The sequence below is a fragment of the Podarcis raffonei genome, chromosome 17 (genome assembly GCF_027172205.1).
Source record: "Podarcis raffonei isolate rPodRaf1 chromosome 17, rPodRaf1.pri, whole genome shotgun sequence".
Classification (NCBI taxonomy): Eukaryota; Metazoa; Chordata; class Lepidosauria; order Squamata; family Lacertidae; genus Podarcis; species Podarcis raffonei.
Genome location: NC_070618.1, coordinates 918367 through 940962, shown reverse-complemented (window position 1 = coordinate 940962; position 22596 = coordinate 918367). Strand labels below are relative to the sequence as shown.

General features: G+C 43.3%; 1 protein-coding gene across 2 annotated transcripts; it reads right to left on the bottom strand.

Annotated features, from left to right (window-relative positions):
• Positions 1-4218: 4218 nt before the first annotated feature.
• USF3 (upstream transcription factor family member 3) lies at positions 4219-22347 on the bottom strand. Of its 2 annotated transcripts, none has more exons than XM_053371902.1 (7): positions 22204-22347; positions 15993-16075; positions 15674-15735; positions 13151-13179; positions 12917-12999; positions 12139-12235; positions 4219-10878 (listed from the first exon to the last, which is right to left on the bottom strand). In XM_053371902.1, exons 3-7 carry the CDS (start codon positions 15715-15717, stop codon positions 4460-4462), a joined length of 6672 nt encoding a protein of 2223 aa, XP_053227877.1. In that variant the 5' UTR covers positions 15718-15735; positions 15993-16075; positions 22204-22347; the 3' UTR covers positions 4219-4459. The 2 variants fall into 2 exon arrangements, with proteins under 2 accessions (XP_053227877.1, XP_053227878.1); XM_053371903.1 differs by lacking the exon at positions 22204-22347 and adding an exon at positions 22033-22055.
• Positions 22348-22596: the final 249 nt, after the last annotated feature.

The window sequence follows — 22596 nt, the reverse complement described above, 5'->3', positions numbered from 1 at the left end:
TGCAAAAGATCTTGATAAGATTACAAAATTGAACAGCAATGTTACTAAACTGGACAGCGGTATTAAGAAAATAAAGCTAAGAGATATATGAGTCAAATGGCTTGCTAGTACATAATAGACCAATTTGTTCAGCACATTCTGCAAAGAAGAGAGAGAAGATCTCTGCATGTTGGCTCTTTAGTGAAGAACATGACAGCCTTAAAGGAGGAGATAAGATGTGATTGAATTTATGGGCTTTGTATCACTTTGTACTCCAAGGATTCTACTGAGACATGACAATTTTCGGCTAAACGGAACTCCCTGCGATCGCTCAAGCTCCTCCAGCACTTATGACAGCAAAGCTGCCACCGCAGACAATGTCAAGACAGACATTTTAAAAAGGTCTTAACAGCACTAAGGTTCACATTAGCAGCTATCTACCACAGTTGCGTCTACCAGAAAATCCTTGTAAGAAGATGTAATATAGATAAAGCCCACAGAAGTGGTTGATCTATTAGCTTATACCACAGAACACACTGAACGCTTTAGCAGTCTTAATTTTTTCCTTCATCAGAAAAGTGGGAAATAGACACCAATTTACAGAATTTAAAACATACACCCTCCCAGCTCTGTAGATGTCTTACTAACTTGATGGCGGAGGCAGAACTAAAATAAAAACCATGGGGAGGGAAGGGGAGGGTCACAATAGATATTGGCTCAGAAGAAATAACATGCAGAAGCCTTTTCTCATATTGTATGGCCTGTTTCTCCAGCCCTTCCCCATTCTTAAACCACATCTAACCAGTTTACAGAATCCCCAACCTAAGCACAACCTTTTGCATAGAAATGAACTTCTATGACAAATATAGAACAGTATAAAGGTAACCCAGGAAAAGTAGGATTCTAACTTGCCATGTTTGTCTTGGAAAGTCACTCTTTAAGTTTCCTCAGCTCCTTATTATTTGAGTGTTTAACCTGAATTCCTCTGATGCAAAATGATAAGAAAACTGATTCTTCTCAATACTAGGAGTACCACTAACTGTATAGGACAACCAACTAAAAACAGGGGGTGGAAGGTGGTTTAACAATGTAAGTTATAGAACAGTGAGGCAATACCAATGCAGTGTCAAGGCACAACATCATAATTTCTATAAAGTAGCAGTTTTCTTTCCCTTCCGTTTTCAAGACCAGAATATTTTTTTGAAAAACCAGTGTGTACTAATTATGAATATTTTTTTAAAAGTTAATGTTCATAGTTCCATAAAGTTTGTATCAGTCTGTACCAGACCATAAAGTTTGTATCAGACACTGCAGACCTTTTCAAGTGCTTTAAAAAAATACTTGACTAACCAATGCAACACAGAGCTCTCCATTTTCACTGGGACAAAACAGAAACTTGGCATGTGTATACAGGTAGCACAGCAAAGTGCCCCTTCTACCCCCTGGCATGGGGACCACAACAGAAAAGAGTTAACCTGCTATGTCCTCTTTCATTACAGAATTAAATTACTTGTGGCAATTTCAGGAATTTGATGTGAATGCTGTCCTAGGCTCCTTCAGCAGAGTGTGTTATAAATTTAGCAAATAATAATTGATTTGAATTTTTAACTTTTCTGTCGACAACCAAAATAGTCCTTCTGGTTTCTGAACTACAAAAAAAACAACAACCCTCAAACACAATTAGTGCATGTCTAACAAACTTAAACAGGCTGAATAGTTAAGGATTTTTAAGGGTTCCTGCAGCTTTTTTGGGGGAGCAGAACACTAAGGAACAACTCCACATCCTTAGGAAATGAGTTATGTGGAGTAAGGCATGTCAAATACACCACTTTTACTTATTAATCATGGCAAATGACAAGACTTTGATGCAGCAAGAGATAAAGCCTTCGAAGAAATAGTCAGATGTTCATTTCAGACATTATCCAAGTGATATTATCAGAAACTCAGAGACAATTCTATGACATCTCTTAAGTGGTTAAATCGTACAACACAGAGAAGTCTCCAAACTGAACCAAGTAGCTGGAATGACGTATGGAATGAAGAATCCAAATAACTGGTTACTTGACAATTGCTTTTGAAAAAATTATGCTAGGAATCCATGTGTTTTTGATGTCTGCACATACATACATATGTCTTATCATGCTAGTATGCCCTTTGAAAATAATTACTGTATCCACCCTTTTCTTGAGACAATATATATGGAATCGAGCTCTTGATTACAACTATGGTAGCATACATTCTTTCACAGTGATGAATTCCCCAAGCACTTGGAGACCCAGAGATCCAGGCTGAATGACCCTGCCAAGCCAAGGAACTGAAATCACCATGAGGCTAGAGGCTTCCCAACATGCTATGCACAAACTATGGCCAAGAGAGCTGTTCGCAGTTTTAAAAATAATCTGGATGCCCTGGGGTTCTAAGTTTACCTTCACACACTGGATTCTAAGAGGAAATGGCTTGTTTTGCCATTGCTGATGGACAAAAATGTATGTTATGTGGCAGCTACTCTAGCTGGAGTTAGAAGAAAGCAACAAGCCTGGGTCCTGCCCTGAAAAGGTGAGCCAAGAGGATAGCATTTTGAAGCACATAAGGACACTTGAACTCCAGGGCAAACTGAAGGGACATCCTTCAAAACAGAAATATGCTATTATAAATCAGTGGTAAGCTTGCACACCCTTCTTTTAGATGTACACAGAAAGTCAAAGTCCAAGATTCAAATTCCCTCTGTTTTCAGGCATGTGTCACGCAGGTCCATGGGAGCTGTTCCACTGTCTTACCTTACCCTTTGTGAATCAGCCACTGCAATACTAGAAAGCTAACTTCCAGTCTGGCCAAGTGAACCTTCTGGGGTACTCATTAAAAAGCCAAGCTTGTGGATATTCCTACAGTTCTGATTCTGACCAAGCCAGCCACTTCAGATTTCCCACTGGAGATTAAAAATTCCCATGAGGATCCCTGTTCTGAGACAGGAGGCCCTAAAAGCAACTGGTGCTGCTGAGGACATTGTTGAATCGCTATTCCGAGACAGACCCACGCTGTAACTTCAGCACATTTACTAAGCAATGACTATATATTATACCCATTCTAAGATCCCTTTATATGCTACCTCTAAGGTTCTTCTTGGCTATCTAATTGCCTAAGTTTCTTTTCTTTTTCTTAAGTCCCACAAAGAAGCTAGCAATCACCAAGGAAGTAGTCCAGGCCATTTTTTTTTACTGCCAGGGTCACAGCCTGGCTGCCATCAGCTGAGGAAGACTCTTTGAAACAATATTGCTGTATGTTTTAAACTATCCAAAAGGGTGCAAAAAAAGAAAGAAAAAGCATTTGTAACAATTACAAGAGAAAATGAGCCATTCACCTGTTACTTGCCACATTTCATCTATTAAGTTACTGACAAGTGCTTCTCCGCTGTAACTTTGCCTCATCAAGACCATCCCATTTTGCTAAGTGCTCAAAACTTCACACGCTCCTCTTTCTGTTCCCAGCAAAGCGTTTCTGGACAGAAGGTGCTTTGTAAGTGCAAACGAATACATTTAAATAAGCACTTAATACTAATGTTGTATTTGCCTACAGTTTCACCCAACAATATTTGTCACACAATATGTTCCTATTACATGCTCTCAGGTTACCAGAGTTATCTGAGGGAAAAGGAAAGAAAAACATTACAATGGTAAAAATGGAGATAATTCCCCTCCTCAAAAAAGTGATAAGCAGGACATAAAAAGGATACCCTGAGAAACTCACAGCATACAAGCTGCGGGGGAGAAATCAACATGTATGAACTGAACTGAACATAAATGGTTTTTTAAAAAATTCTATGGATTGTTAGCAGAAACAATGCTAAAAATAAAATCCTCAGGAGGAGAGCATTAAACTATATGTTTCAGAAGACAGGCAGTATCTCCCATTAAACAATATGTTAATACAGTTCCTCAGAAGCTAGGCATGGCGCTAAGCTTTAAATGCCCATCAGAATTCATCACATGAAGTCAACCCTATGAAAGATGCCTATGATAAACTTCAACACAAATAGTAAAAGTGATCTAGTGTGCATTGACTCAAAACCTTTGTACCAATTTGAGATGTGCTTGAGACTCTCACGTACCTACTTCCTGGGCAAAAAAGAAAAATCACTCTCCAAGAACTATAAATGCAACTCTTCAGCTTCCCTGGACTTAATTTTGCACAAGGCTCATCTTGGCACAGGGGGTGATGATCTGGAACTGTTAAGACAGGTGTTGGACTCTTACTCTTACTAGTAAGCATTGAGATAGGCACCTGCTACTTTAGCAACACGGGTATGTAGAAATACAGAAGCACCTGCTATTGTATATATACTCCCCACAAACAGTGATGCTACGAGTGGTCTTTTCAAGGATGGCAATCCCAAATGCATACATGGACACATGCATGTATATACACAAATATGCATACGACACACATAAAACAATTCACCATTCTAACTCCTGGCCACCACCTTTCATACAGCCGAACTGCAATCATGACCTAGAATATGGCTTATGTTGTGAGCAGGCCGGTTTGATGATTGCTTGGAAGAATCAGCAGCAGATGTGTTCGCTATGGAGAGCAGAGGCGAGATTGCGGAACCATCTGGAGGAAGAGCTGTAGCAATCTCTGGGAACAAAGAAGTCAAATTAAAGTTGGACAAGTGAGAAGAATTGGCCATATGCATTGGGGGCATGTCTGTCAAAAGGGGGAAACTTGGCTGGGCAAAGCCCACGGGCCTGGGAGGAGACAAGATGGAGCCAAAGCGATTGTTTAATCCTCCACCGCTTGGCTTCTCTGTGCTTGGGTTAGGAAACATCTGGTTCGGAAAATAAGGGATTGAAATGTCATTGGAAAGGGTGGGGTGGGCAGGAGAATATGGCGGATAAAAAGATGGCAAGGTATTCTGAGGATCTACTGGAATCAGGGCTGGTGTTCGAGTAGTACTAGACTGAGTCACTGGTGGGATGAACGGGGCGTTGGCATTTATGGGGGGGTTCATTCCACCCTCTGGAATAAAAGGGAATCCAAAATTTTGAGACAGACTGTGCTGATCAGGAGCTGCACTGTCATTAGTCATTTGTGGTCCTTCCGGCATGAATCGCACAATACTGCCTCTTTTTTCTAGAGCAGGTTGTTGCCTTCCAAGGATCATACTACCACTGGCAGCCAAAGGAAGGTGGGGAAGACTAGGATCAAACACATTTCCGTGTCTTTGATTTCCAGAACGATTTCTTTCAGGCTGGCGAATTTTAGAACCACTGTTATCTTGGAGAGGATGTCTTGATCGCTGAGTAACTGAAGAATTGGGTTGACGAACTGATGGTGGGACTTGCTCGGCATTCCGAGAGACGGGCGGGTGGGTGAGAGGAGGTCGGACGACTCCATGCACATTGCTAGAAACTGGAGCATTCATGTGACCCTTGGTTCCATGACTCTCTGTCATTCTCATGGGATTGGATTTCTGAACAGAAATATTGGGGCTGGTATTGCGACCCTGAATATCTCCAGAGGAACTTGAAAAGGGAATATTTAATGTATTGTTCCTATTATTAATAGCACCAAGAGACATATCGCAACTTTCCCTGTTCTGACCATCGCCTTCTCTTCGAATGTGAATACTGTCTCTTGCTGGGGGACAATTATATTCAACAATAGAAGTGGCACACTGTGGATTTCTCTGGTGCTCTGCAATTGGTCTTTGGCCTCCACCGACTTGCTCTCCCAGATGAGGGACAAGTAAACTCTGCATAAAACTTTGGTGGCATGTATTTTCATTGTCTCTTGGGGGAGGAAGAACATTTCCTGCTGAGATGCCCTGAACTGGCTGATAGGGCAACCTCTTCTGTCTGTCTATGGGTGGTCCAGCATTCTGAGCTATTCGAAAAGCCTGTGTCTGCATACCTCTGAGGGATGACATTGAGGTCCCTATTTCACTGTTCCTTGAGGACTGCACATCAAACTGCTGGTTAGCGCCATTTGCCTTGAATGTCTGGCACTCCGAGAGTCTTTGAACATCTGCTCCAACCGTATGGTCTACTGACATGCGTCCTTGCATGTTATGGATTACCAATCCTTTATTCCTAGACACATCAAGGTAATTTCTCATTTCAAGATTATCTGAAGCCCTCAAGCTCTGAATAGATATTCCTAGTCTCTGCTCTGAATTAGAGGGCGTCTTTCCAATAAGTGCCTCTGCGGAGTAGCTGCTAACCCTGTTTCTTTCTTGTCTGTGGGGGACACAGCTCATGTCGGATGACCTGGTGACAATACTAGGCTGGGACACCATTTGCTGCTCCAAAGCCCTGGAGGTCATAAGTCTTTGCATCTGGCCATGTCCTGGCACGTGTTCAGAAGAAACCCCAGAACCTGTCTGTCTGTTGCCCACATCTGGTGCTTGCTGGTGCAGAATGTCCTGATTCAGACGGCTCTGAGGATGGCTGTGGTGAGTTCTGTTTGCAGTGGGGTTCTCGCATGTCTTCTCAGGCTGAGAAGATGTATAGTGCTGCTGCATTTGCTGCATCTGTGGGTGATGGGGGTGGGGCTGGCTGCTCTTTGACCGCGACTGGTCGTTTCCATGATGTTTCTGCTGCAAAGCAAGTGTGGTGGGCTGGGCTGCTTGGATGAGGGTCCTTTTCTTCTGCATTTGTGCCTCTTGATGCATTACTCTTTGCTGGTGGACGCTGAGGGCTTGCGAATGGATAGGGCTTTCTGCATGAGAAATGTGATGCTGGAGTTGATACAACTGATGTCTTTCTCTTAACTGTCCAGCCTGTTGCTGCTGCTGCTGCTGCTGCTTTATATATGGATTGCTATGAAGGTGGGTCATTCCTTGAGTGGGAGCATGTTGAATAGGTTGCAGGTGCTGTCCTGTCTGATCCGGGACAGAAGGCTGAGAATTACACTGGATTTCAGCTTGCCTCAGAGCAGGTGGCACAAAATTGCTGCTTGGGAACAGCCGGCTAAGACTATCCGTGTGCCCTTGACTGCTCCCTGATACTGCCATATTGGAGGAGTTGGAGGGGATCTGGTTGACAAGGATTCGACTTTGATCTGAAATATCGTCAGCTGTTTGGTTCAGCAAAGCCATCCCTTCAAGCTGCAAAGGTGCCGTCTGGCAGTGTTTCTGTCTCTTCGGCGTGGAAAGCAGGTGATCATCTGGAACAGAACGTTTGACAGAGTCTTTGCGGCTTTCCTGGCTTTGCTGCTTTAAGTGTGGCTCATGCATCTGAGAAGCCTGCATTGTGCTGGTCCGAACAGCAGACAGTTGTTCTGAAGCATAATCTGTCATTAGCACTGGAGAATGTCCTGGAGACTGAGTCATATATGGATTAGTGGGCATGGGTGGAGTCATAGTCACAGGAACAGCTGATTGGTCTGAAGTTGGGGGTAAACCTGAGCAGCTCACAACAGGGTGGATGATGCAGCTTTGATGGATGAGATTATTGACACTTAAGCTTGATGTGCTTGAAGACTGGGAGGCTGGAATTTGCAAGGTTACACTGGACACTTCCACTCCAACGGAACAGCTTTGTTTCTCGACTGACCGATCAACGTTTATTTTCACTGCATTCTGTGTGCTGAAATTTCTTGGCACTGTTTCTATCTGGTCTGCCTCTTTAATGGCGTGAGACTTAAGAGACTGGTCTCTTCTTAGAGATGCCACTTCATCATCCTTGGAAACAGCAGCTCCCGACACGGCTGCTTTTGCATGGGCCTCTTGGCCAAAAATGGCTTTTGCTGCCAAAGCTACAATATCCGTTTGCTCTGAAAACGTACAGCTGTTGCATGTATTCACTGAAGTGTTGTTGGGAACATTTTCCCTGCATGTGTCTGGCAACATGGATGCAACTGAGAATCCACAACTGCTGCCTGAGCTAGTTGACATGGGAGAGTCTGCTTGTCTGTTAGCAGTGACTGTTTCTTGTTCAGAGGTACAGGAATGAGACTGTGCAAGGTTTTCCTCTTCAGTGTTCACCAGCAAGAGCCCCTCCTGCTTCTCTGCCAAGTCATTCGAGTCTATAATTGACTTAGTGTTTTGGGTGCGAAAATTAGGGTGTTCAACTTGGACCGAGAAGTTTTTTTCCACAGCTTCTCCCACTTTACTGAAATCAGAGAAAATCTTGGTCAGGCCTTGCTCTTCTAACAAATCACTGGCCTGCATGACTATGGAACAATTTTGTTCCATTGTGCAGATTTCAGACACCTCTGTTCTGGGAACACCCTCTGCACTCGCCCCACTGTTTGCCACAGATGTCCTAGAAATATGAGCAGCTGTCACCTGAGAGTCAGAAGATGTTAAAGGGCTTGTGGGGATGCATTTGGATGATTCTGATAACTTAGAATTTGTTGCTGAATTAGTTTGAGGAGGCAGAGATGCACACTCTCTGGAGACAGGAGCAACCACTTCAAACTGTTCTGATGACGCCGATTCGAGGGGCAACGATCTCGGCACTATAGCTGCATTCAGGTCAGAGGCCAGGGTACTTTCCATGTCTTGCTCAGCTCTCAGTCTCTCTTTGGGATGGGAATTGGAAGCATCATTTTGGGCAACATCGTTAGGTGATACCCTATTTGCTTGTGATACGGCTAAGCTTTGCAACACCACATTGTCAGGCATGTTTTCAAGCAAGATGTCACTTCCTGAATGCTCAGGGGTAGCCTCCACATCCCCACTATCTAGTTTCTTCAAATCTTTGCAAGAATTCACTCGACATGCAAGATTGCTGCTGGCCACCAAGCATTTCTTAGTACTTTTATTAGACCATTTTGAAGCCAGACCAAATGAGGTTTTGGGGGGAGAAGCACCCACTGAGCACGAAACACTGGTTAACATTACATTCTCAGCAGCAGAAGAGGATGCTGCTGTAGCTGCCAGCAGAACATGGGTACTTGGTGTGGTTTGGCTGCTGACCGTTGATGGATTTGTAGGCTGACTGGTAGACACCTGCAGACAATTCTGTCCAGCCATCTGCGATATGCTTTGATTGAGGCTAGCTAAAGCACCAAATGTATTGAGGGCAACGTTTGTATTTGGATCTTCACTGGTGGTAGGCTGAATAACTTGCATAGGGGTTTGATCCGAACCTCCAGAACAGGACTTCACAGGCTTCAATGCAAACAGCTGCCCATTTAAAGAAATAGTCTGCGGAAGATGTTGGTTAGCCATTGCAACTGAAAACGTTTGTGTCGAGCCAGAAGATGGTGCAGAAGATGGCCTTGGCAAAATATGGACAAGATGCTTCCCACCAAACATATGAGGGCCAGAGGCATTTTGCATAGGGTTACTAGCACTTGCTGAGGGAGCGGCTCCATTTATAGGCATTCTGATAGGAGGAGGAGGAGGAGCAGAGAAAAGGGAGAGAGGATTTGGGTTAGCAGTCTGTATAATTACAATCTGCTGGCTAACAGTTTGGTTGGGGACTTCAGTTCTCAACACTGGTGGACCTGCACTGGCATTTGAAGGCTGTAAAATGACTACATTTTGTTTAGCAGGTGGTGCAGTGACAGATGGACCTACTGGCTGGGGCACCTGAATCAGCTGCATCGGTGGATTCAATGGAAGGAGGCCGTTTGCAGGTTGTGCTAGAACCTGCGTCTTAGTGACTAGCGGCTGCATAGGTAAGGATGGGTAAGATGGCAAAGTAACCATGATTTGCTCAGCTGTTTGTTCACCAGCAGGCAGAGGATTATTTAAACTGGGAGCAGTTGCCAAAATCCTGTTAGGAGTGGATGCTGAAATGCTAGCATTGTTAACTGGCTGATTTAAGAGGGCTGCGTTTATGCTGGACAGAGTACGGTTTAGAGGCTGAACAGTATTCCCTGCTAGTTGCAAAGTAGTCCAAGTAGTCTGGGTGTTTCCAGCAGAAGTCATTCGCGTCAGGCTACCCATGGTTTTGGAATTTGAAGTGCCAGCAGCTGAAGAACTGGAAAAAGGCCACTTATCTATAGAAGCAGCAGGCAAAGTGTTAATTTCTGTTACAGCCTTCTGGATTTCTACAGCAGATGCTGCTGGCCCTCCGCTGCTTTTGAAGATGCTTCCTGCAGACGGCTTTCCATCAATGGAGAGCATTACAGATGGAGTACAAGTGGTGTCAGCTGCAGAAACCACACAGCTTTCTAGGGATCCATTTCTTGGATCCTCTTTAGGGGGCATGTCTGCCAGCTGAGCCAGAGATCTGTCTACACTAGCACTGACAGGAAGGCTGTTGCTAGGCAAACCCGCTTTCTCAATTAACTTGAAAGTCTCTGGTTTATTTTTAGATTTGGAGATGTCATCTTCATCTTGAGGAGAACTCTGCATTTCAGGCTGTAGCCTCACTAGCTGCAAGGGATTCAGTGAGCTGTTAGCACTAGAACTAGTAGGTAGGCCTTGCTCATTCTCAGAGGTAGAGTGCTCAATAATTTTCTTGGCTGGATTTGACGGGCCTGATACCAGTGGAGGAACTGAAGTCTGAAGCCCTGATTTGATTTCCGCGGAATAGATACTAGAAATGGTCACAGGAGTGACTAGGTTGCAAGTCCTCTGGACAGGAACAACATTAGCAGTCTGCTTCTGTAAATTATGACTGATATTAAAGGTTATTCCTTGGACCGGTGCCCCCTGGTTGCTTCCACCAAGCGGACTGCCGTTGGAATATACAATGATGTTCTTTTGCAGCTGGTCGCTGGGGATCACAACAGACACTTTTGCATTTTTCAGGTTCCCTTTCTTCTTTTGCTCCTGATCATTGGGGATAACAACAGAAACTTTTGCGTGCTTAAGGTTCCGTTTCCAGTGGACAGTGGGGTCATCATAAAGGCAAATGTCGTTGGCTTTCAATAATGCAATGTAGCGCCCATTTTCTTTCTGAAGTTCATCCAACTGCTTCCGGAGCTTTTTTATTTCTTCAGCTGCAGAGAAATAAAAAACTAATAAATCCGAATGACCAAAGGTTCTGCAAAAGTCTACCACGGCTGATTTGTTTTAGGAGCAAGTGAAAATAGCATTAAAGAAAGCCATTTCATCACCTCAACATAGGTTTCTGCTGTAATATGCAGAGATTTTTTCCCTTTAAAAATGTTTAGGGGTACTCTCATCTTGACTCAAGAAAACCACCATTTTATGGTTCAAATCGGGAACAATAAAGACAAATAAATGGACAAAAGTACAAAGATTCACAAAATGTTTAGGGGTATGCGTACCCTTGCATCCCTGCAGAAAAAAGCACTGGTAATATGTACTCAAACTCAGATTACATCCTTAGAGACTTAGAATTAAAAGGAGAGAACACAGGTTGCATGCAACACATCCCAGGCATCTCTAGCTACAATATTTATAGGTAACAGGAAAGAAAGCCCACTGCAAATTGGAGCCAATCATTTCTGGGCAGATGGTTCAACTGTCCTGAATTGGTAGAGAGCAATATGTTAACTGTATTTCACAAACTCATCATCTGAAGAAAACTACAGCCTTATAAATACTCTCAGCAAGGAAACATTTCTATTGCTTTCATTCTATTATTTCTTTATTGTTCCAGTTCACACTGCATTTTTCCAAAAAGGATAATTGGTCGTATGAAAATTAGGGGATCATAGAATGAACAGGCATCATCTAATGTAAATCCTAATAAACAACTACTACTGGGACTTGGATTTCAACCATGTTGCAGAATATTCAGAAATACCCTATTCTTTCTGTTTAGTTTGGATGAAGAAAACAGCTCCAGTTATAACTGAGAGGCAACTTCACTTAGAAAAACTATCAAATTACAGTTCTTCTATAATGTAATTTACAAGTGTGGCAACATTTTTTAGAATTAACTTTACTGTTGCTTTTTTCAATCATGTTCAACTTCTTCACATAAAATTTGTATTGTGAAAGAGAATTAGCATACCGGCACACCAAGATTATGTTGTTAGCAAGGTATAAAATTAGCAAATCTGCTTTTTAATAAAAGATTGGGACTACTTTTATTAGGATAAGGAAAATTACAATCCGAAACACAAATATTAAGCAAACAGCATTCAATCTGCAGGATAGCGAATCTATCATTTGATAACATTTCCAGAGGAAAGGTGGAGTAGCAGTTGGACAAAGAATGCTTGGTTTGAAATGTATGTACAATAGAAACAGAGGCATTCTAGCGAGAGTATTCTAGCCAGACCATTCACCTTGCTCACTGTTTCCTCCATTCAGCAAGAGCTCATCGTTTTGCCTTTTCATTTCTGTTATATATTGATATGCCTGGTCAAGGATCATGTTCTTACTCTGCAAGGGAACATGTGGATGATTAGGAAAAACATTCAGAGACTCAGTCTGAAATACAAACAGGCCTACGTCGTCTTCTTCTTATTATTAAGTTTGTATACCACAGCAGTTTGGGCACTAGCAACTTCAGTATTGGATTGCTGCAATGCAGAGTTGCTGAACAGAAGTGAGACCCTGTCAGTCTCTAACACCTATGTTCAATGGTTGGCAATTTGTTTCTGGGCCAAGCTTTAGGTGTTACTATTAGTATATAAAGACATTAACAGTTTGAAACCAGTTTACTTGCTGGAGCACGTCTCCTACATATGCCCACTTGACTGGAACTAGCACTACAGGTGCCACATAACACTCATTACACACTTGTAAGAAATTGATATTTTTGTGTGGCAGCACCCACACTTTGGAAATCCCTGCCTACTGACATCGCCCAAGCACCTTCGCTGTACTCTTTTCGGTGTCTGCTTAAATCATTTTTGTTTAGCAAGCCTATCCACACATGTAGATGTTGACGTCTTTTCATCTCTTTACTGATCATTCTAATAATCTTTAAATGTTTAAATTGTTTTAACTGTTTTCATCGATAATTTAAATATTTCATACTTAGAGGTTTTATTACAGCCAAGCGGTATATAAATTCTGTTAAATAAATAAATATTCAGCTGCCATGAAGTGCAGACTAACTTGTTTCAGCGCTGGGGAGCATGGAATTAGTTCACCAATTCGGTTTATTCCAGCATTGATTTTCTTCTTTCGATGCCTCTCCACTAGCAAAAACAGAACACATAAGGTGTATAACAGTACATTGATAGCATATCCAGAAACAATAAGACTTCTCTTTTGATTGCGAAGGCATATATTTGCATGCTTGGTGGAATGATCGCTCCACTCTGACAACAACTGCACTGAAGCTCTTACCTGCATTGTGAGTCTCACGGTTTTTCTTTCTGTTAAAAAAAAGGTAACATGTAAATGGCTAAATTACAATATTTGCTATCTAGGAAGTTTTCTTTAATCAATCTATTTTCTTTAATCTGCCAGCAAATGCACAAAAGGGAGAAGAGAAATAACCACATTTGATGTAAGGATCCCCAAGATATATATATCTGGCTTGCATTATTTATATATAAATGGCGTTTCCGTGTGCTGCGCTGGTGCTGGCTCGCCAGAGCAGCTTTGTCACGCTGGCCACGTGACCTGGAAGTGTCTCCGGACAGCGCTGGCCCCCGGCCTCTTAAGTGAGATGGGCGCACAACCCTAGAGTCGGACACGACTGGCCCGTACGGGCAGGGGTACCTTTACCTTTACCTTTTTAAATTATATATATGCCACATTTTGGGACACAGCCTAGCCAAGGCAGTTTGCATTATCATAAAAAGAACAATAAATATAATGACCTAAGACAACCTAACAAAAGTAGCACATTAACAAAGGCCATTTGAAACAGTTACAAAGATTAATAAAACAGAGCCATATTTTGTAGATACCTCTGCAGGAAAAGCCTTTAGGAAAAGGCAGAAAGAAAAAGGTCAGTCTATAGAGCCCATTTTAAAATCCACAGTATACAGGCCATGCTAATCTCTATGAGGAAAAAGTTTCAGAATCTGGGAGCCACCACAGAGAAGGTCCTACCACTTTGGCTTGCCAATTGCCTGCCAAAGGCATAGTACTACTCCCCAATCAGTGGGGCTTAATGATGTGTGTACAGTGGTACCTCGGGTTAAGTACTTAATTCGTTCCGGAGGTCCGTTCTTAACCTGAAACTGTTCTTAACCTGAAGCACCACTTTAGCTAATGGGGCCTCCTGCTGCTGCTGCGCCACCGGAGCACGATTTCTGTTGTCATCCTGAAGCAAAGTTCTTAACCTGAAGCACTATTTCTGGGTTAGCGGAGTCTGTAACCTGAAGCGTATGTAACCTGAAGTGTATGTAACCCGAGGTACCACTGTACTGTGTTATATAAGGAACAGCCATCCTTTACTTCACAGCAACTCTTGCCCTGTTGGTGAGGTGTTTTTCATACTGATGGAAATTATCATAATTTTATGTACTCTTATTATCCTAAGCATGTTTTTGCACTAAGTTTCCTTATTTTGTAGGTTTGACTGCAGACTTGTATGCCAATCATGGGACTAGAAACTTGACCAAAGAGAACAAATTAAGTTACAACCACTTCTCATCATGTGCAGGCTATGCAGAGCTGGGTAAAGACAACAAAATACCTTCTCTACCTTACTGAGACCCTTTATACGGAAGTCCAACTGTTCTTAAACCAAGGCACGCTTTCCCTTATGAGGCCTCCTGCCGCTGGTGCCCTTCCACTGTTCGGCGTCCATTCTTAGACCGAGGTAAAGTTCGCAAACCGGAAAACTACTTCCGGTTTTGCAGAGTTCGTAAACCAAACAGTTTGTAAACAGGACTATTCTTAAACTGAGGTACCACTGTACTTATTGATGACTAAGAAACTCAGCAATAAGAACAGTGGCGCAGCTGAGCTTCCATTTCTCTGAAGGTGCATTAGTGAACATGAGAAGTAACATAACCTATCTGGAGAGGTCTTATAAGAAACTTGGCAGATGCAAGGATATAAAATGTGGGTTAAAAACACTAAAGCACATTCAACTCTAGGGCTTAGAAAGTACTGTTCAGATGAACAGTACCAGTGTACACCAGTGGTGATATGGCACATAAGTATGGACCTGTCCCCACATTGCTGGCAGAGATCTTTTCCTTATCTTGTTATAAGGGAAGTTCAGCAAAGGGTCAGAACAGGGATTTATTATTGATTGGTCATATTTCATGTTGCATGTAACAAACCAGGTGTACTGGTTTGTTTGATTGTTCATTTAACACACTGAAAAACATTTATTTAAAAATTTAAAAATGTCAGATGTGACATGCAAAGGACCATACAGTGGTACCTCAGGTTAAGAACTTAATTCGTTCTGGAGGTCCGTTCTTAACCTGAAACTGTTCTTAACCTGAAGCACCACTTTAGCTAATGGGGCCTCCCGCCGCCGCGCAATTTCTGTTGTCATCCTGAAGCAAAGTTCTTAACCAGAGATACTATTTCTGGGTTAGTGGAGTCTGTAACCTGAAGCATCTGTAACCCAAGGTACCACTGTAACACTGAACATCATCATCTTTGGAGAGTCTTTGACTTCACCTAATAGCAACACTTGTAAAAGCTTAAGTTGTTATGCTCCCGTTGCCACCACTATTTTACATTAGACTGACCTACATTTAATCTGATGCAAAGGCTGTCCAGGTCATTATCTGTAGTGGCTTTTTACAAACAGCTGACACATAATAAGAGAGACTGACAAGCATGATCTTATACACACTTATTTGTGAGTCAGGTTCACTGAACTCAATAGAGCTTGCTTCCAAATAGATAGGCGAAGAATTGCATTGTAATTCTATTTGTGAACAGGACACTTACCGGTGTTGTTTCTTAAGAGGAGCCTTCTCTGTCATCTCTGGCATAGTTTGAGAGATGAGGATCTAGAAGAACAGAACCAAAAGTAACGATTCTAGAAGCACCGATCATTATTGTTCCATCTGAAAACCCTGACTCTCAAGTATTTTTTTCTACACAGTTAAACTTCCACTGGCTTCTTTTAAATCAGCATAACCTAATAAATTGCACCACAAAGGACATTAACTAGCCTGCTAGGCCTCATTTGTGGCCTAAAAGAAGATGCAACCATGCAAAGCTGCTCTACAGGTGACTAGATAGATTATAGATTATTTATACTCACCACTGGTGAGTGGCTGTTTACAAGACTGCAATAGTACTCCAGCTTCTACTGTGTTGATGTTTCTCAAACCATACTTCACAATCCTAAGTGAGACAGATAGAATTTATTGGAATTCTAAGGACCTCTGCTTACATTTAAAGATTACAGTCATTGGAATAATTAAATACATTCTTTTAAATGAAACTTGAGTAATAGGAGGGGGAGAGAAACCAAGTTCTGTATAGTTTACTGTAGTTAAATAGATTTTTTACCCCACCTTTCAGCATATCTGCCCTCCCAAGATACATTATAATATACTGATACAATGATCTGGTTTGTGTACCACTAATAACCATTACTATGGCTTAACTTTGGTTCAGCATTCTCTCTCTTTGTAAAGTGGAATATTTATGAACTTCCAATCTCAACTTTTCCTGGGTTTGAGTTGGGCTACTGTGACTCATGTGCTGGTAACCTCACGTTTGGATTAATGTAATGTGCTCTGTGTGAGGCTGTCTTACAACTAGTCCAGAGACTGCAGTTGGTACAGAATGCCACAGCCCAGGTGGTTAATTGTGCTTCTTACTGGGCATGTATCACAACAGCACTAAAGGCTCTGCTATGGTTCTATAGGTCAATGAACCAGTTTTAACATCTTGTTACCTACATATACAGCCCTAAACAACACTGGACATGGTTACCTGAAAAATCAGTTTCACCTCCACTGCTCAGTAAGACCATTAAGATAAACAAATAGAACCTGATTAGTTTTATCATTCATGCCCTAATGATGTAGTGTCAGGTTTTTTCACTCGTGGCACCAGTGTTGTGGAATGTACTGGCATCCCATTGCCTTCTGAAGATGCTCCTGGCATTCCCTTGATCTCTTCACCTAAGTCTCCTGCTTTAATTCTTGTGCTGTTTTAATGGGGCTGTTTCAATGAATATTTTAATCACTGAAGTTTGCATTTTAACATCCCAATTGGATTGTTTTCCAGTGGACTTCAATTATGGCATACCATTATGTATTTTAACAGTGTTGTTTTTTGTTTTGTAAACTACTTAGAAACCAACTGGGCATTAAGTGGTATATTCATTATTAATAATAATTTCAGAGATTCAGGCACAAGGCCAAGCTAAACATGGCCAGACAGCCACATTCGTTGTTCATGTGCCAGCTCCATTCATGTATAAAGCCTGGAAGAGTGATCATGGTTTTTACATCAAGAGAGATACCATATTGGCCCGAATATAAGCTGCACCCAAATATAAGCTGCACCTTTAAATGTAAATGGGGGAAAAGAAAAAAAGACAATACCCAGGCTGCTTCCCGGGGGGGGGGGCAGTCCCCACACCACTTTGCCAGCGGCCTTCCCCTTTCCCCCTTCATTTCAATGGCTCGGGGGAGGCTTGGGAGTGGCATAGCAGCAGCGCTTTGCTGGCGGTGTAAGGTCATGAATGTAAGCCGCACTTTAACTTTTCATGGTCAGAATTTGAGGGGAAAGTGCGGCTTATGTTCAGGCCAATATGGTACCTGGTTCTCTTTCTCTTTTACTTGCACCTGTTACTTCAAATCAGACGCCCACCCTAGCATCCTACTAGTAAGGTAAAAAGGTAAAGGCCCCCTGGAGGGTTAAGTCCAGTCAAAGGCGACTATGGGGTTGTGTTGCTCTTCTTGCTTTCAGGCCGAGGGAGCCAGCCTTTGTCCACAGACAGTTTCCTACTAGCAGCATCTAGTAAGTTAGCATTATATAAATCATGCTTGGGGATAAGGAAACTTTATTTCCCTCTGTCTTTGTACCTATTGCTGAGATCTTGTGAGTTTAGGAAAAGCCAATGGCAAGCAGTGTTAGAGCAGAACAAGCAACTCTGTGGACAAAGCATCATAATAAACAAAGACATTGATTCCAGGGACAGTGGGACTCAGCATTGCTGGTGGAATTTACAGGCTCTCACAAGCACACTCTAGATCTTTTGAGTATTTTCCTTATGATACGTCATCTGAGGAGAATATAAACTATCCTCACTTCTTATTAAATGCAGTTCACACAACACTCCAACTGAAATGAATTTTCTGTAAAGTATGCATTGCTTTGTGGATTTTCTTAACAATTGGAAGTGACTCTTGTAGAAAATGAATTTCAGCAAGCTAGCAATCATCAAAAACTGCAAGTGACTTACAGAATAAGAATGGTTAACCAATGTAGTTACTTTCTCTTAACAAGAGTGAGTTTGCAAGAGAAATTTACTTTGAGGAGTTAATTTAGCAATGAAAAAGAACACAAAATACAATAAATAAACTGGTCTATATATAAAATGTTTGTACACATGCTGGTCCATTACAATAAAAAATAAAAGCACTGACAGGATAATATATTCATAAGGACCAACCAAAAAGTTAAAATAGGCAAAACCATTTGTAGGACTCATATTCAGGCTAGGTGTTTGGGGGCATGGTTGAAAAGCCCCAATTACAGTAGGCCATGGTATAATTTTGGAAATGCGAAAAATATAATTTCAGAATTAAAAGACAAACTTTTATTTAACGCCTCATGCAACTGTATGTATTAGATGGGATTATGGGATGCGTGTGGGAGGGGGCTGGTGTTATAAATTTGTAGCGGGACCAGAAAAACAATGCTTGGGCATGCTGACAATCAATCTTAATCCTAATCATGTTGACTTGAAAGTAGTATTTACTGATTTACTTTTGAAGAGGAGGCTGCAATCCTATACAATCACCAGGGAACAAATCCCTCTAAACTGACCCAAGTGGGGCTGCATTGCTAGGACTGTAGCCTGTGTTTCTTAATATGGTTGTCAGAATGTAAAGCTAAGAATATAGAAGAAAATTTCAAAGTACAGGCGACTCCCAATTTATGCCGAGGTTATGTTCCATGGACAGTGCCTAAAGCCAAAACAGTGTATAGTCAAAACACACTGAATTCAATGGCGAGTGAGAGTACCAAAACTTCCCTCAATGCTTGCCCCCTTTTTCATGTTTTTTTACATTTTTTTGCCAAGCATTTAAACACAAAATATAATTGCATTGTCACAAAAAGCTGTACAGAGTATGTCTGCCTATAAGGAGTAGGAGTGTGTGTGTGTGTGTGTGTGTGTGTGTGTAAATAAAACATGAAGAGGTTAATAAAAAAATGGGCACAAAACAAGAGAACAAATTTACCATTAATACATTTAGCTTGAATAATGAAAGTGTATGTCCTAACTATAAAACAACAATAATACCAGAACAGTGTCTTTAGGACAGCCATGTGAGCAAGGAAACTCACTGGTCATACAAATTAGGAGGATGTCATTTTTATGTGGCATCTTAATCTGGCATCTCATAGCTTCCAAAACGTTTCCATATCTCAATTCAATAATCTTCACAAAAGCCCTGTACAAAAACTTAGCATTATTATTTTCTTCATATTGACAATGCGAGACTGAGGTTATAATTTTAATAATAATAATAATAATAATAATAATAATAATAATAATAATAATAATATGCACTACTATTGCCGGGCTTTTTTTCCTGTGGCATGCAACATGGCCATGTTATCAAATGGGTATTTTGGTAACTAGACTCCTTGCTCCCTTTCCTACAAGCAAAATCCAGATTATAATGCATTATACAGTCCACTGCAAAGTGCTTAGCATACTGCAATCCTTCCGTCCGTCTGTCTGTCTGTCTGTCTGTCTGTCTGTCTATCTATCTATCTATCTATCTATCTATCTATCTATCTTGTATGGATAACAGCTACACAGGGAGAGTCCCACTGCAACCGATCACCTAGTCCTGAGGTCGGTTTCCGACAGCAGCCCCCAAGATGCCTCCTTCCTGCAAAACTTACAAACAAGGCACGGAGCTACAACCCATCTTCCCTTGCGCATCCCCAGCATCTTATCTGCTCCAGCAGGTACATTGCCTCTGCACATGGAGGTTTCCGCGGGCCACCCTGTTCAGACCTCCCCGCTCCAGACACAAAGTGCATGGCCTGCAGCACTTCGGGGGCAGCCTCGGAAGCCTAGTCCCCTCGACACCCCCCACCCCGCCCGGCAAAGAAAGCCGCAACGGGGAGCACTGGACATTTGGGGCAGCCTGGGGGTGGGAGGGCTCCAGGGCCCCACCATCCCAAAACCGAATATTGGGAGCTGGGGAAAGCCACAACAGGGAGCAATGGACATTTGGGGCAGCCCAGGGAAGGGAGGCCACCCCAACTCCACAAAACCTATTATTATTATTGAATTTATATACCGCCTTCACAGAACAAAACCCAAATATAAAACCACAAAATAGATCATCAAAATAAAAGCAACAAGCCAATAACCCTGTCTCTGGTAGCTGTCTCATAGCTGAACTCTTGTAAAAATATAATGTGTGAATCTGTGAAAGAAAAAAGGACTCGCTTCTCACTCCATCCAGATGATCATTCCAGTGCTTTTTTTCTAAAAAAAATGTTTAGGGGTACAGTACAGTGGTACCTCAGGTTAAGTCTTAATTCGTTCCGGAGGTCCGTTCTTAACCTGAAACTGTTCTTAACCTGAAGCACCACTTTAGCTAATGGGGCCTCCTGCTGCCGCTGCACGATTTCTGTTCTCATCCTGAAGCAAAGTTCTTAACCTGAAGCACTATTTCTGGGTTACAGAGTCTGTAACCTGAAGCATATGTAACCCGAGGTACCACTGTATTGCGCTTCTTAATGCATGCCAGCCTTCCTTCTGGATCGTGTTAGCGAACACCTTCTACCCTGAAGGAGCGTCTCCACCCCCATCGTTCTACCTGGACACTGAGGTCCAGCTCCGAGGGGCTTCTGGCGGTTCCCTCATTGCGAGAAGCCAAGTTACAGGGAACCAGGCAAAGGGCCTTCTCGGTGGTGGCGCCTGCCCTGTGGAACGCCCTCCCACCAGATGTCAAAGAGAACAACAACTACCTGACTTTTAGAAGACATCTGAAGGCAGCCCTGTTTACGGAAGCTTTTAATGTTTGATGTATTATAGTATTTTAATATTTTTTGGGAAGCCGCCCAGAGTGGCTGGGGAAATTATTATTCTTATTATTATTACACGAATACAGTGGTACCTCGGATTAAGTACTTAATTTGTTCTGGAGGTCCGTTCTTAACCTGAAACTTTTCTTAACCTGAAGCACCACTTTAGCTAATGGGGCCTCCTGCTGCACGATTTCTGTTCTCATCCTGAAGCAAAGTTTTTAACCTGCAGTACTATTTCTGGGTTAGTGGAGTCTGTCACCTGAAGCGTATGTAACCCGAGCTACCACTGTACTCTCCTTTTCCTATGCATGTTGAAATACAGTGGTACCTCGGGTTACATACGCTTCAGGTGACAGATTCCACGAACCCAGAAATCTTACCTCGGGTTCAGAACTTTGCTTCAGGATAAGAACAGAAATCGCATGGCAGCGGTGCAGCGGCAGCAGGAGGCCCCATGAGTTAAAGTGGTGCTTCAGGTTAAGAACAGTTTCAGGTTAAGAACGGACCTGCGGAACGAATTAAGTACTTAACCCGAGGTACCACTGTGTTTGCTGCTGCAATACATGGTGTTGTATTTTGGGAATTATCCAGTGCTTTTATTCTGGGGGGACGCAGACCCCTCAACGTTTTGTGTATCTAATTTTGGCCTCATTGAGGGGCAGTATTTCAATATGAGGAGGAAAAGGAGAGGACAGTGGTACCTCGGGTTACAGACGCTTCAGGTTACAGACTCCGCTAAGCCAGAAATATTACCTCGGGTTCAGAACTTTGCTTCAGGATGAGAACAGAAATCGTGTTCCAGCGGCGCAGCAGCAGCAGGAGGCCCCATTAGCTAAAGTGGTGCTTCAGGCTAAGAACAGTTTCAGGTTAAGAACGGACTTCTGGAACGAATTAAGTACTTAACCTGAGGTACCACTGTCCTCTCCTCCTCATATTGAAATACACCACCATGTATTGCAGCAGCCCATACTGGGAGCCGGGGGGGGACGGGGGCGCCCCCCCACCTGCCTGACGACCCCCAGCAGCTCCCCGGGGGGGGTCGAGGGAGCCCCCCCCATACACACGTTTCGACGCGTCCCCGAGCTGAGGCGGCCCCTGACGCGCGGCCGGCCGGGCGAACTGTCACTTCGGCGTGAGGCGGGGAAGGAGCGGGCCGGGCCGGGCGTGAGGGGAGCGGGGCCGGCCTTCCCCTCACGACGCCGCCGCCGCCGCGACCCACGACCTGAGGGACTCACCGCCGGAGCGCCGGGCGGGCTGGGCGGCTGCGGCCCCACCGCGGGGACCATCCTCCTCCGCCTCTTCCTTCCCTCCGCCTCCCCTCACGCCGACTCCGCCTTCTCCTCGCCACACCGCCGGTACCGTCTCCTCAGGTACCGAGGGAGCCGCCCCTCCGCTTGCACGACAGCCAATGGAGAGCCGGCTCGGCCGCCCCACAACCAATCGGCGGCCGCGAGAAGTGGAAAGGGCAGGTCGAGCCCGTGAGGAAAGGCAGAGGCCCTGCCCACTTCCAGCCTTATATGGCGCGGACGGAGGCCCGCACGGGCTTTGGGCTCGACGCGAAGGTTAGATTGACGTGGGGCGCGGGGGCGGGGAGAGAGAGAGAGAACAGGAACTGCGCGAGAGGCCAA